This window comes from Bufo gargarizans, unplaced genomic scaffold, assembly GCF_014858855.1.
Source record: "Bufo gargarizans isolate SCDJY-AF-19 unplaced genomic scaffold, ASM1485885v1 fragScaff_scaffold_39_pilon, whole genome shotgun sequence".
Lineage (NCBI taxonomy): Eukaryota > Metazoa > Chordata > Amphibia > Anura > Bufonidae > Bufo > Bufo gargarizans.
In genome coordinates, this window is record NW_025334109.1 from 189,718 (window position 1) to 204,931 (window position 15,214).

The 15,214-nt window shown below is 44.9% G+C and overlaps 1 protein-coding gene across 1 annotated transcript in view; it reads right to left on the bottom strand.

The window, feature by feature from the left end:
• The window catches only part of LOC122922503, a gene marked incomplete at its 3' end in the record, with an annotated part of 439,559 nt that overhangs the window by 134,803 nt on the left and 289,542 nt on the right, over positions 1–15,214 (bottom strand). The window contains exons 13-15 of the mRNA XM_044273117.1: positions 7,378–7,461; positions 4,284–4,403; positions 1,689–1,777 (exon numbers count right to left, since the gene is read on the bottom strand). Coding sequence (XP_044129052.1) covers positions 1,689–1,777; positions 4,284–4,403; positions 7,378–7,461 — 293 coding nt within the window. The remainder of the gene's footprint in view (positions 1–1,688; positions 1,778–4,283; positions 4,404–7,377; positions 7,462–15,214) is intronic.

Consider the following 15,214-nt stretch of genomic DNA (forward strand, 5'->3'; position numbering starts at 1 on the left):
CATTAGACTACCAGAGTCCAACAGAGCTTGAACTGAGTGTCCTTCAATCACCAAGCTGCAAGTTTGTCGTTCCATATCTGGGGTCGGCAAGGCAGAGTAGGCAGGTCCCGCAAACAATGACCTCCTCCGCCCACTGTCACACTCCATAGGCTCATCAGCCAAAGGACAGTTGGCAGCCACGTGGCCCAGTCCTTGACATCGCCAGCAAACAATGTTTTTGACCAAGGCTGTCTAGGGCTAACTGGCTTAAGAGGTCTGGCTAATAGATCAGTCTCAGTTCCTACTTTACGGCCCTCCCTCGCCCCCTTTAGATTAGGAACAGTCTTACCGCGATCAGTAGACTTCTGGCTCCCTGGGGCCGGCCAAGTAGGAGAGAGGTCTTAAAGATACTCCTCGGTGTTCAGATACCGCTCCACTAGGGCGACGAGCTTATCCACATCCCTGGGGTCCGCTTGTCCCACACAGCACTGTATCCGAACTGGTAGACCACGAACAAACCGGTCCAGGACCATTCTTTCCACCACCTGAGTGGCTGTAGATACCTCTGGCTGTAGCCATTTTTTAGCCAGGTGAAAAAGATCATACATTTGCGACCTCGCTGGTTTATCCAATTGGAAAGTCCAGTTGTGCACTCGCTGGGCTCTGACCGCAGATGTTACACCTAAGCGAGCGAGAATTTCTGCTTTCAGTTTTGGGTACTGTCTGGCATCCTGCTCACTCAAATCATAGTAGGCTTTCTGTGGCTCCCCACTCAGAAATGGAGCAAGGGTGTCTACCCACTGTTCGGCTGGGATTTTCTCTCTTTCAGCGGCTCTTTCAAAAATGGTGAGGTAGGTCTCCACATCATCCCCTGCTACAATTTTTTGAAAGGAAGCTTGCACTCTCCTCCCCACAGAGATGGATTCCTCCTGGACATGCGGCCTTTCAGCCAGCACCGCTATCTTCTCCACCAGACTTTTATTAAGCGATTGCTGTTCTCTGAAACCAGCTTGCATAGTCTCCATGAACAACCGATTGGTTTCCTGCTGGTTAGCATTCGCCTTTTGGAGCTGTATGTTAGCCTGGATCAGCTGTTTCAGCACTTCCTCCATATCTGCACTGTTTGTTTTTTTCAGAACAGCAGACTTAACCCAGGACATAAAACTTGCTGGATTTTTTGTGCCAGCGCAGCCTCCACCATATGTAACGGGATTAGTTCACGGGACCGTCGTCTCCTGGGATAGACGGGCGCTATAGGCACATAAAACACAGTCCAGTCCAAGCAAGTATGGTGCAACTGGCCTCAGCCAGTTTTATTGACGGAAAATACGGATGGCGTCAGTGTGCGTTCCGCAATTTGCGGACAGCCATTAATATAAGGCCTCATGCACACGACCGTTGTTCTGGTCCGCATCCAAGCCGCAGTTTTTGCTGCTTGTGTGCGGACCCATTCACTATAATAAGGTCACAAGAATAGGCATTTCTACAATGGGCCGCCTGTTCCGTTCCGCAAATTGCGGAAGGCATACGGGGGCTTCCGTGTTTTGCGGATCTGCAATTTGCAGACCGCAAAAAACGGAACGGTCGTGTGCATGAGGCCTAATCCTGTGATTTTATGCAATTCAAATATGTCCTTTTAGCCTCAGTCTGACACATATTCTAAAGTTTCTTATAGTATTCTTGTAATAAATCTACAATACAATACTTACTCTTTTTTATCATACAGAAGAATGAATGCTCTGGCGTCTTCTGCCATTAAGCCTTTTGTAGTTGTGTTTGTTGTTAACACTTTTTGCAACTGCAGGAGTAAAAAACAAACAAAAACAATGTAAAAACAGTAAGATATTTGTAAAGTATAATGTAGATCATATTTATATTTACTGCAACATTTGTATAAACCAAAAATGTTAATATTTTCCTCAACAATCAAAACATTTAATTTTCTCTCTTGTTTGCCCATATTCTAGTCCCTGGCTTGCATATCTCCAGCCAGGATATGGATAGGGTCAAGAGCACCGCTGACGCAAATCACTGATTTGAGAGATGACATGTCCCAAGTGGAACATGAAAACGTCACCAGTGACCATTGGCTACAGTGGCACATGTGTCCCTGTCCATACTCCAACTGGAAGTAAACAAACCGGGGACCGGAAGATGACTGAATGGGAGCCAGGGTGCAGGACCAGTGTGGCAGGGAGCAGGTCTGTATGATCCTTTTATTAGGCCACACACGCTATAGGACATAACTAAAAACAGACCAAATCCCAGAAAACCCCTTTTAGGTTTGTAAATGCCATACTTGATAAAGGCTGTATGTACAATCAAAGTCTTGACCTTAATCTAAAAGGAATGTTGTGGAACGACCTGAAATGAGCAGTTCATTGGAGGAAACTCCCCAACATAACAGGGTTGAAGTTATTTTGTATGGAGGAATGGGCTAAAATTCATGTGCAGGACTAATCAACAATTCCCGGAAATGTTTAGTTGCAGTTATTGCTGCATAAGGGGGTCACAACAGATACTGAAAGCAAAGGTTCACATACTTTTGCCACTCATAGACATGTGATATTCATCATTTTTTCCATTAATAAAGGACCAGGTCTAATATTTTTTACTTGTTTGATTTAGTTATCTTGATCTAGATATTTATCTTCATCTTTGGAACTTGTGTGAAAATTTTTAGTTTTAGTTAAAATGTATGCAAAAATATACAATATTCTAAAGGGTTCACAACCTTTAAAGCACCACTGTAGCCAAAACATTGCACACTGTGTGAATGTACCATATACTGCATTTTGTTTGCTGAGTCTCGCACCTGGACTACTAGATTATTCTTTACTTTTAAATTGTGACTCTAACACTTCTAACACTTTTAAACTGTGACTCTTACCCTCCAATCCACTCTGAACTGTGCAGTCCGGTTAATCTGCCTCTCCCCTAATTCCACCTCAGCCTCTCTTGTCTGCCAATCTCTTCAAAGGCCTCCTATTGCTCAGTAAATTTAAATTACAATATTAACAATAACATACAAGGCCATCCACAACCTGTTCCTCTATGCATCTTTGACCTACTTTCCTGATATTTCTCACAGATAATGGAGGGAATTTATCATGAGGGGAATATCTGAAGTCAGCTTTGCTTGAGTCTGTGTAGGCTTACTTTATGCCTCATTGGTCTGTTTGATAAATTTGTCTTATCTTTAAACCTAACACTTTTGTCTAGAAAAGCTATTCCAGTTTTTCTTCTGGAGCTTCCTACTGGGAGGGTTGAGTAGGAAAACTGATAAATCTCAGCTTTTCAGTAATAAATCTGAAGTGAAACTCATAAACATAACCAACTACACCCACATTTCAAAACTGGCATGACTGGTGTAAAAATGCAAAAAGTCACAAAAGTTTTGTGCAAGTGAGGCCAAAAAGTCGCAAATGCCAGAATTCTGGAGTTAGGGCATGATAAATCATGGGCACACTTTTCAGAAGACTTTTGTGTTCCATGCATTCTCCCATACCCTGGAACTCACTACCCAAGCACATTGGAAAATATACAACCTACATGTTACACCATCGGTCTGTGTCCATTGCAATAAAGAACATTATTCATTGAGCTACCACTACTACTACTCCCATTTCTGCTACCACCACTCCCCTCCTCTCCTTGCTATCTGCAGCTGCACAGCTACTTCTAATTGTAATGGGCTTCTGCTAGAAAAGCTGCTCTGATCTCTCACTACTTGCAAGAGCTTAGGTTCCTAGTTGTCTAGTTAAGCAATGTTTTGTGCTAATCTGTCTGCTGTGTACCAAACTTCTGCCTGTTTGCCGACTTAGATACTCTGGCGCCTGCTCTGACCTGGGCTTAGCTTGCCCTTACCTAGGTCCGTTTTCTGACTTTGAGTGTAATTTAGTCATTGGTCCTTTGCAGCAATGTATCTAATCCCAAATGGTCAGTTTTCAACTATACCAGGACTACTCCAGGAGGTAGCAGCCTGGTTGCTTCCCTGCAGCGAAGTCCACATCCCTGTAGAGGGGTTAAAGGGTGAATACCAGGGGACCTCCAGACAACATTCTTAGGTTTAGCCCAAAGCCAACTTGGTTCATTGGCATAGTGGGTTCACTGTTCGAACACTACAATAACCCTTCGGACCTACACTACCATATGAGCAGCGTCTACCCTCAAGTACTGTCTCCTTTCCCCTTTTCCTTATAGATTGTAAGCAAGATCTTTTGGGTAAAGAGTAAAGCTATTGGCACAAACAGTAGCTTAACTGACTCACTGATAAAACTATAAAAATTAATAAAAGAACTCACTTGTTGGAAGTTCATTTTCCTTGCAGATGAAATAAATGTATCAAGATGAGAGATTACTTGTTTTATTCCAGTATATTTCAGAAAACATGCATTCTCCTGAATTACTTCATTAGGTGCTCCCTGTTGAAAAAATAGCTGTCTGTGGTTTATGTATAACAGAATAATCTTAACATTACTAGCATGGGCTTCAATGGGAAAATGCTTTATTTTTTTTAAATCAAGCATTGAGAAATGTAAAGATTTTGTGGTGATTGTGAAATTATTGCATAATATACAGTACAATTTACAATTGTGTAATTCATATACTATCTACAATGGGAAAGTTATATTTTTTAAGGTGTGTAAAAAATGGCACATTTATTTATAGGTATGTCACAGAAGCCCTCTCCACAACTGTAACATGGGTGTGACTTTTAGGCTGGTTGTACACAGCGTACTGTGTCGTGCTTCACTGTGGAATCTCGACTAATGATTGTCAATGGGGTTGCAATGCAACATGACATGTCTGTTTCGGAGACCAACTGCACCTGACGGAGCCTACTGACTTAGGCCTCATGCACACGACCGTTGTGTGCATCCGTGGCCGTTGTGCCGTTTTCCGTTTTTTTTCGCGGACCCATTGACTTTCAATGGGTCCGTGGAAAAATCTGAAAATGCACCGTTTTGCAGCCGAGACCGTGATCCGTGTATCCTGTCCGTCAAAAAAATATGACCTGTCCTATTTTTTTGACGGACAACGGTTCACGGACCCATTCAAGTCAATGGGTCCGTGAAAGAACACGGATGCACACAAGATTGGCATCCGTGTCCGTGATCCGTGGCCGTAGGTTATTTTCATACAGACGGATCAGAAAATCCGTCTGCATAAAAGCTTTTTCAGAGCTGAGTATTCTAACACAGAGGCGTTCCCATAGTGATGGGGACGCTTCTAGTTAGAATATACTAAAATAACAGTCACCCCCCCCCCCCGTTTTTAACTCATTGGTGGCCAGTGCGGCCGCCCCCCCCCCTGTAGTTAACTCATTGGTGGCCAGTGGGCCCCCCTACCTCCCCTGTAGTTAACTTGTTGGTAGCCAGCCCCCCCCCCTCCCCTGTAGTTAACTCGTTGGTAGCCAGTGGGCCCCCCCTCCCTCCCCTGTAATTAACTCGTTGGTGGCCAGCCCCCCTCCCTCCCCTGTAGTTAACTCATTTGTAGCCAGTGGGCCCCCCTCCCTCCCCTGTAATTAACTCGTTGGTGGCCAGCCCCCCCTCCCTCCCCTGTAGTTAACTCGTTGGTGGCCAGTGGGCCCCCCTCCATCCCCTGTAGTTAACTCGTTGGTGGCTAGTGGGCCCTCTCCCCTCCCTCCCCCTCCTAATTAAAATCTCCCCCCCTATCATTGGTGGCAGTGGAGAGTACCGATCGGAGTCCCAGTTTAATCGCTGGGGCTCCGATCGGTAACCACGGCAACTGGGACGCTACTGCAGTCCCGGTTGCCATGGTTACTTAGCAATTTGTAGAAGCATCATACTTACCTGCGAGCTGCGATGTCTGTGTCCGGCCGGGAGCTCCTCCTACTGGTAAGTGACAGATCATTAGGCAATGCACCGCACAGACCTGTCACTTACCAGTAGGAGGAGCTCCCGGCCGGACACAGACATCGCAGCCCGCAGGTAAGTATGATGCTTCTACAAATTGCTAAGTAACCATGGCAACCGGGACTGCAGTAGCGTCCCGGTTGCCATGGTTACCGATCGGAGCCCCAGCGATTAAACTGGGACTCCGATCGGTACTCTCCACTGCCACCAATGATAGGGGGGGAGATTTTAATTAGGAGGGGGAGGGAGGGGAGAGGGCCCACTGGCCACCAACGAGTTAACTACAGGGGAGGGAGGGGGGGCCCACTGGCCACCAACGAGTTAACTACAGGGGAGGGAGGGGGGCCCACTAGCCACCAATGAGTTAACTACAGGGGAGGGAGGGGGGGCTGGCCACCAACGAGTTAATTACAGGGGAGGGAGGGGGGGCCCACTGGCTACAAATGAGTTAACTACAGGGGAGGGAGGGAGGGCTGGCCACCAACGAGTTAACTACAGGGGAGGAAGGGGGGCCCACTGGCTACCAACGAGTTAACTACAGGGGAGGGAGGGGGGCTGGCTACCAACGAGTTAACTACAGGGGAGGGAGGGGGGCCCACTGGCCACCAATGAGTTAACTACATAACTACAGGGGGGAGGGGGGGCGGCCGCACTTGCCACCAATGAGTTAAAAACAGGGGGGGGGGTCTGCCCCCTGCTGCCTGGCAGCACCTGCCAGGCAGCAGGGGGCAGTCATGTACACAGTTTTTTAGTATATTGTAACCTGAAGTGTCCCCATCACCATGGGAACGCCTCTGTGTTAGAATATCCTGTCGGATCTGAGTTTCACGATGTAACTCATATCCGACAGTATATTCTAACATAGAGGCGTTCCCATGGTGATGGGGACGCTTCAAGTTAAAATATACCATCGGATTGGAGAAAACTCCGATCCGATGGTATAAAGGGACTCCTGACTTTACATTAAAAGTCAATGGGGGACGGATCCGTTTGCAATTGCACCATATTGTGTCAACATCAAACAGATCCGTCCCCATTGACTTGCATTGTAATTCAGGACGGATCCGTTTGGCTCCGCACGGCCAGGCGGACACCAAAACGACTTTTTTTTTCATGTCCGTGGATCCTCCAAAAATCAAGGAAGACCTACGGATCACGGACCTACGGACCCCGTTTTTGCGGACCGTGAAAAAATACTGTCGTGTGTATGAGGCCTTATAATTGGGCCCATCAGGTTTTGTTGTGGTATCTGCAGTTTTAACAGAAAAGTAGCATTGCAAGCAGCCCTATTTTATCCATCAAATGAGATATGAATATAGCTTATCACCTTGTCTATATTGTAGGGTTTATTTTATTTATTTGTTAAAAATAAATTACACCCTGAAGGACTAATTTCATTACAGGGGGTAGTATTACTAAAAACACTGTCAATCTGTCATTCAGAACATCATTTAAGATGTCATTTCTAGTCCATGGGAAAAAAATAAAATAAAATTCGAAATGCTTTAGACTTCTTTACCTCTTGAGCATGGATGGATGTGTGAAGCACTGGCAGAATATATGAAGTAAACACTGCTGACTTCATGTTTTTTGATAGTGACTGCTAGAAAACAAAAATTGAAATTTAGTTCTGGAACATCAGAAGCAAAAATTGTTAGGGTACTTTCACACTTGCGTTATTCTTTTCCGGCATAGAGTTGCATCAAAAGGGCTCTATGCCGGAAAATAACTGATCAGGCATATCCCAATGCATTCTGAATGGATAGAAATCCGTTCAGTTTGCATCAGTATGCCTTCCGTTCAGTCACTATCAGGCATTTTGTCCGGACATAATACCGCAGCACTCTGCGGTATTATGTCCGTCCAAAATGCCTGATCAGTCGCCGGAAAGCCGGCATTAATTCCCATTGACTTGCATTAGTGCCGGATCTGGCATTGCAAAACAACTGAAAAACGGATCCGTCCTTCCGGTCTGCGCATGCAGAGACCGGGAAAACTGTGAAAAAGACTGCAAGACGGATCCGTCCATCCGCATAACAAACAGAGAGACGAATCCGTTCTTGCAATGCATTTGTAGACGGATCTGCACCCGGGTCCGTCTACAAATGCTGTCAGTTGTCACACTGATCGGCGGATCCGGCAGGCAGCTCCGACGACGGAACTGCCTGCCGGATCACACTGCTGCAAGTGTGAAAGTAGCCTTTGGATAAGATGAACTTTAAAGTAAATCAGTTAGGTCTTCTTTATTTATTACATATAATGTTTGCTATAATTTGATTCAGTAAGTTTAGGTTAAAAACTGTTTGAGGCCAGAATCATACAGTACATGCAGTTTTCGAGTCTAAGGCTAGTTTCACACTTGCGGCAGGATGGATCCGACAGGCTGTTCACCATGTCGGATCCGTCCTGCGGCTATTTCGCCGTGCCCGTGGACCGCCACTCCGTCCCTATTGACTATAATGGGGACGGGGGCGGAGCTCCGGCGCAGCACGGCGGTGCACGGAGAAAGCCGCCGGACTAAAAAGCCTGACATGCAGTAATTTTAGTCCGGCGGCCTTTCTCCGTGCACCGCCGTGCTGCGCCGGAGCTCCGCCCCCGTCCCCATTATAGTCAATGGGGACGGAGCGGCGGTCCGCCGCGAAATAGCCGCAGGACGGATCCGAACAGCCTGTCGGATCCGTCCTGCCGCAAGTGTGAAACTACCCCAAGTCTGGAGTGGATTCATAAGGACTTAGGCCCCTTTAACAAGAGCGCGTTTTCCGCGCGGGTGCAATGCATGACGTGAACGCACCCGCACTGAATACTGACCCAGTCACTTCAATGGGTCTGTGTACATAAGCATGGGTGCGTGAAAAGCGCAGCATTTTCTATATTCAGCGTTTTTCACGCAGCCCTGGCTCCATAGAAGTGAATGGGGCTGCGTAAATAACGCATTGCATCCGCAAGCAAGTGCGGATTCAATGCGTTTTTCACTGATGGTTGCTAAGAGATGTTTGTAAACCTTCAGTTTTTTATCACGCGCGTGAAAAACGCATCAAAACGCATTGCACCCGCATGGAAAAAACTGAACAACTGAACTCAATCGCACACAAAACTGAATGAACTTGCTTGCAAAATGGGGCGAGTTTCACTGAACGCATCCTGAAAGCATCCGGAGCTAATCCGTCACGCTCATGTGAAAGAGGTCTTATCCTTCTCGTTCCTGCTTGATCTACTTCTGGTTTCGGTAAAAAAAAAAAAAACTCCATCAAAAACTAAATGTGCAATTCTAGCCTACATGCTGCCTGGTCTCATACAGAAAGACAGAATCCTGTTTCCCCCACCCACACCCAGTTAACCCCTTTAACCCCTTAAGGACACAGCCTTATTTTACCTTAAAGGGAACCTGTCACCTGGATTTTGTGTATAGAGCTGAGGACATAGGTTGCTAGATGGTCGCTAGCACATCCGCAATACCCAGTCCCCATAGCTCTGTGTGCTTTTAATGTGTAAAAATAACGATTTGATACATATGCAAATTAACCTGAGATGAGTCCTTTCCCTGACTCATCTTACATACAGGACTCATCTCAGGTTAATTTGCATATGTATCAAATCGTTTTTTTTACACAATAAAAGCACACAGAGCTTTGGGGACTGGGTATTGCGGATGTGCTAGCGGCCATCTAGCAACCCGTCCTCAGCTCTATACACAAAATCCTGATGACAGGTTCCCTTTAAGGACCAAGCCATTTTTTGCAAATCTGACCAGTGTCACTTTCCGTGGTGATAACTTTAAAGTATAACTGTCATATTTTTTTTTTGGGAGTATTGGATTGTTGTGATTAATATCTCCTTGGTGGCCCTATTTCAACTTTTTACTGTGTATTCAATTACCCCTTAATTCCACAGTTTTGTTCCCTGCACTGCCTACTTTTACCTGTGCTTAAAATAGTGTTGCTAGGCATGGTCCGTCTATGTGTTGAAGGACGGAGGATGCAGAAGCAGGCAGCGTGCAAGGTCAGATTACAGACAGCCAGGGACTGTAAGTAAATGATTAAAGCCAGGTCCTCCCCAGCAGCTGATAACAGTGCCTGGGCTGTGTGCACTTCTCCCTGTCCCTGCGCTTGACAGACGCTCCCTCACTCAGCAGAGCTGGAGAAGGTAGAGTGGAAGCAGCACAGACCAGGGAAGGGAGATCTGCCGTCTGCTCAGTGTATAAATGAAAGCAACATGTGGTAAGAGGACCCCTTTGTGCTGCAGGAGATTAACCCTCTAGGGGGAGGACTGTTGTTACTGACACTTTTGGGGGGCTATTGTTACTGGCTAGTAAGGGCAGGCGGGATTAGCCTCAGGGTGAGGGAAGTGGTGGCCATCTTAACTGAATAGTGAAATTGCAGCTTTATGCAGACTGGTTACTAAGGGCCGAAAATATTCAAATATGGGGTAAGTCAGGGGTAAGTCAGTCTAATAGTAACTGATTCTGGAATATCATGTTATTAGTAACTACATATATGAAAATTGAAATTAGGGTCTAAGTGTGACAGTTATCCTTTAAAACACTTTTACTTATCCAGGCTATTCTCAGATAGTTTTTTCGTCACATATTGTACTTCATGACACTGGTAAAATGAAGTCAACAATTTTTATTTATAAAAAAGTACCAAATTTACCAAAAATTAGTAATAAATTGCAAATTTCCAAGTTTCAATTTCTCTACTTCTATAATACATAGTAATACCTACAAAAATAGTTATTACTTTACATTCCCCATATGTCTACTTCATGTTTGGATCAATTTGGGAATGATATTTTATTTTTGGGGGATGTTACAAGGCTTAGAAGTTTAGAAGAAAATCTTGAAATTTTTCAGAAATTTTCAAAAACCCACTTTTTAGGGACCAGTTCAAGTTTGAAGTCACTTTGTGAGGCTTACATAATAGAAACCACCCAAAACCCCATTCTAGAAACTACAACCCTCAAGGTACTGGCACACAGTAGGGCGTAGAGGGAAAGGTGCGCCGTATGGTTTTTGGAAGGCAGATTTTGCTGGACTGGTTTATTTACACCATGTCCCATTTGAAGCCCCCCTGATCAGGGGCGTAGCGTGGGGGGGGCCAGGGGGGCCGTTGCCCCGGGCGCCAAACTGCAGGGGGGCGCTCCGGCGCCGGCTGAAAGATTTTATAATGTAAGTTTTTTTTTCAGGTTGCGCCGTTGTGGCATGCGGCGCAACGGCCGGCCAGAGAGGCAGAGAGCTCAGCTGTTTAGTGCGCGCCCGCCCGGCCCTGCCGCCCTGATGCAGATCATGATTCATTCATGATTTGTGCGGTCGCGGCGGGCGCACTACTTACACTAGCAGCTAGAGTCATTACATACATGATTGGCGGCTGGCACCGCCTCCTTCTCCTCGCCGCCTCCTTCTCCTAGTGCTAGTGGGTCATTAGGCTGGCCGCTGGCCTGGCTCCCTCCGGCTCCGCCCACTTTCCAGGCGGGAAACACAGTGTGGAGTGCGGGAGCCAGAGCCAGCAGAAGCCACTGCCAGTTGCCCAGTAGAAGATTGCCAGAAGCAGGAGGCGGCAGCGGCAGAAGACTGAGTCCTGTCAGACTCCAGTCCAGAGAGAACTGTTGAGTCAGACAGTCAGTCACTGACCAGTCAGCTTGAGTGAGCCCTGAGCCTAGAGTCCAGACTACAGAGCAGAGGTAAAGGGGGAGCCAGGCAGCTGCTGCCCCACGCCGCTGAGGCTGAGTAACTGTTAGTGTCACTGTCATGTCAGTGATTAAGTTGGGTGACCATGTCACCATTTACTGCCTATCTAAAGTACATTAAAAACACTTTATTTGATAATGTTAAAAATAATAAATCTCCACATGAATAGGCTGATAACTGGAATATTTCAGACTATTTATATGCTGGTTCCTAGTAACACCCTACCACAAAGACTCCTTTATATTTAGGAGTATATGGATAATGGAAAAAATCCTCTAGTGATCTTACAGGGATATTTTTGCACTACATATACGGGGCTGTAAACCCTTTGGTGAGTGCTGTATAGGGTCTCATGTATTTCTGTACTGCAGTCTAATGCTCCTGATGAAATACCGACAATAGTCGGATAGGGAAACGTGTTGAGCATTAGACTGCAGTACAGAAATACATGCGGACTGACTCTCGCTTCCATACTGAGCCTATTAGGGATTAATCCTCTAAGTGTGAGACCCTATACAGCACTCACCAAAGGGTTTACAGCCCCGTATATGTAGTGCAAAAATATCCCTGTAAGATCACTAGAGGATTTTTTCCATTATCCATATACTCCTAAATATAAAGGAGTCTTTGTGGTAGGGTGTTACTAGGAACCAGCATATAAATAGTCTGAAATATTCCAGTTCACCTTATCAGCCTATTCATGTGGAGATTTATTATTTTTAATATTATCAAATAAAGTGTTTTTAACGTACTTTAGATAGGCAGTAAATAATAATTTTTGAGCAGTACGTCTACAACATTATCATATTCAAGTGAATTAGTGACCATGTCACCATGAATGATGACCTCCCTGAGTCTGTGTGTGGGGGGATGGTGGCTGGTGGGTTTACAGTGTGCACCACTGCCTGGGCATACAATAATAAGGGTAATAAATCAGTGAGTGAAGTGCCAGAGCTCTGCCAGGCCAAATAGGTGGCATGGCAGTCTGGCATTCATGGTTCTGATGTGGAATGATAACGGTAGAGAGGCACTGAGACAGTACTGCCTCTGGGATGCCATCTGCCCATCTCTATACCAGGCCTACCCTGGGCCTGGGCTGGTATGGACAGCAGAGATGGGCAGAAGATGGCATCCTAGAGTCAGTACTGTCTCTGGTCACCCTTCACCAGCACCCTGACTGCCACCTCCTTGGCCTGCCTGGCTCTCATGGCACTTCACTGCATACCTGCACTTCAGCTTCCTCTTCACCTCATGTCCAGACAAGTATCTCTGCAGTCGCTGACCAAGTTTTAGGCTAATTTCTCATTACTGGCAGGGCAGGCTGTCCGGCGGGTGAACAGCCTGACGGATCCTGCCGGTGATTTACATGTGCCCCCGGACTGAAGATCCATCCCCATTAACTATAATGGGGGCGGTGGTGGAGTTTTGGTGGCTTCTTACTGTGCGCTGCCGTACTGCCGCCGGAACTCAGCCAACACCCCCATTATAGTCAATGGGTATGGAGCGGCAGTCCAGAGGCACGTGTAAACTAGTGGTGGGACAGATACGTCAGGCTGTTGAACCGCCGGAATGCTGGTTGCCTGGAGCAACGTCCAGTACTGCAGCCCGTGCTTTCACTTCAGTATTCATGCGGGCTCCCCCCCCCCCCCTGTTTAATTATGATGGGGTTAATAGAACCCTGTATTTTATGAGATCCTGCAATGAATTGCGGTATATGTCTCTTTTATAGTGTTAGTGGTAATATTGGTTTTGGTATGCCTGTGGGGCGTCATTCTATAAAAAGGCGCATGCACAAAAGTTAGGGGGCGCCATAGTAGGATCGCCCCGGGTGCTGGCAACACGCGCTACGCCACTGATGCACCCCTAGAGTACAAACTCCATAAAAGTGACCCCATATAATAAACTACACCCCTCAAGGTATTCAAAACTGATTTTGCAAACTTTGTTAACCCTTTAGGTGTTGCACAAGAGTTAATGGCAAATGGAGATGAAATTTGAGAATTTCAATTTTTGGGCAAATTTTCAATTTTAATCAATTTTTTCTAGTAACAAAGCAAGGGTTAACAGCCAAACAAAATGCTATTTTTATTGCCCCGATTCTGTAGTTTGCAGAAACACCCCATATGTGTCCGTAAACTACTGTACGGGCACACCGTAGGGCGTAGAGGGAAAGGTGCGCCGTATGGTTTTTGGAAAGCAGATTTTGCTGGACTGTTTTTTTTGACACCAAGTCCCAATTGAAACCCCCCTGATTCACCCCTAGAGTAGAAACTCCATAAAAGTGACCCCATCTAAGAAACTAAACCCCTCAAGGTATTCAAAACTGATTTTACAAACTTTGTTAACCATTTAGGTGTTGCACAAGATTTAACGGAAAATAGAGATAAAATTTCACTTTTTTGGCAGATTTTTATTTTTAATATTTTTTTTCCAGTTACAAAGCAAGAGTTAACAGCCAAACAAAACTCATTATTTATGGCCCTGATTCTGTAGTTTACAGAAACACCCCATATGTGGTTGTAAACTGCTGTATGAGCACACGGCAGGGCGCAGAAGAAAGGAATGCCATACGATTTTTGGAAGGCAGATTTTGCTAGACAGTTTTTTTGGACACCATGTCCCATTTGAAGCCCCCCTGATACACTCCTAGAGTAGAAACTCCAAAAAAGTGACCCCATTTTAGAAACTATGGGATAGGGTGGAAGTTTTGTTGGTACTAGTTTAGGGTACATATGATTTTTTGTTGCGCTATATTACACTTTTTGTGAGGCAAGGTAACAAGAAATAGATTTTTTTTTCTATTTACAACATTCATCTGACAGGTTAGATCATGTGGTATTTTCATAGAGCATGTTGTCACGGATGCGGCGATACCTAATATGTATAATTTTTTATTTATTTATGTAAGTTTTACACAATGATTTCATTTTTGAAACAAAAAAAATCATGTTTTAGTGTCTCCATAGTCTGAGAGCCATAGTTTTTTTCAGTTTTTGGGCGATTATCTTAGGTTGGGTCTCATTTTTTGTGGGATGAGATGACGGTTTGATTGGCACTATTTTGGGGAGCATATGACTTTTTGATCGCTTGCTATTACACTTTTTGTGACGTAAGATGACAAAAAATTGCTTTTTTTATTTTTTTACGGTGTTCACTAAGGTGTTAGGTCATGTAATATTTTTATAGAGCCGATCGATACGGACACGGCGATACCTAATATGTATACGTTTTTTTATTTATGTAAGTTTTACACAATGATTTCATTTTTGAAACAAAAAGAATCATGTTTTAGTGTTTCCATAGTCCAAGAGCTATAGTTTTTTTAGTTTTTGGGCGATTATCTTGGGTAGGGTATAATTTTTGCGGGAAGAGATGACGGTTTGATTGGTACTATTTTGGCGTACATGCAACTTTTTTTGATCACTTTTATTACCTGTTTTGGGAATGAAGGTGGGCAAAATTTCAATTTCATCATAGTTTTCATTTTTTTATTTTAATGGCGTTCACCGTGCAGGGAAAGTAACATGACCGTTTTATAGATCAGGTCATTACAGACGCGGTGATACCTAATATGTGTATTTTATTTTTTTAATTTTTATTCAGTGATAAATGTTTTTTTTTCATCTTTACTATTTTCACTTTTTTTTTTACTTTTTTTTGACCCAGACCC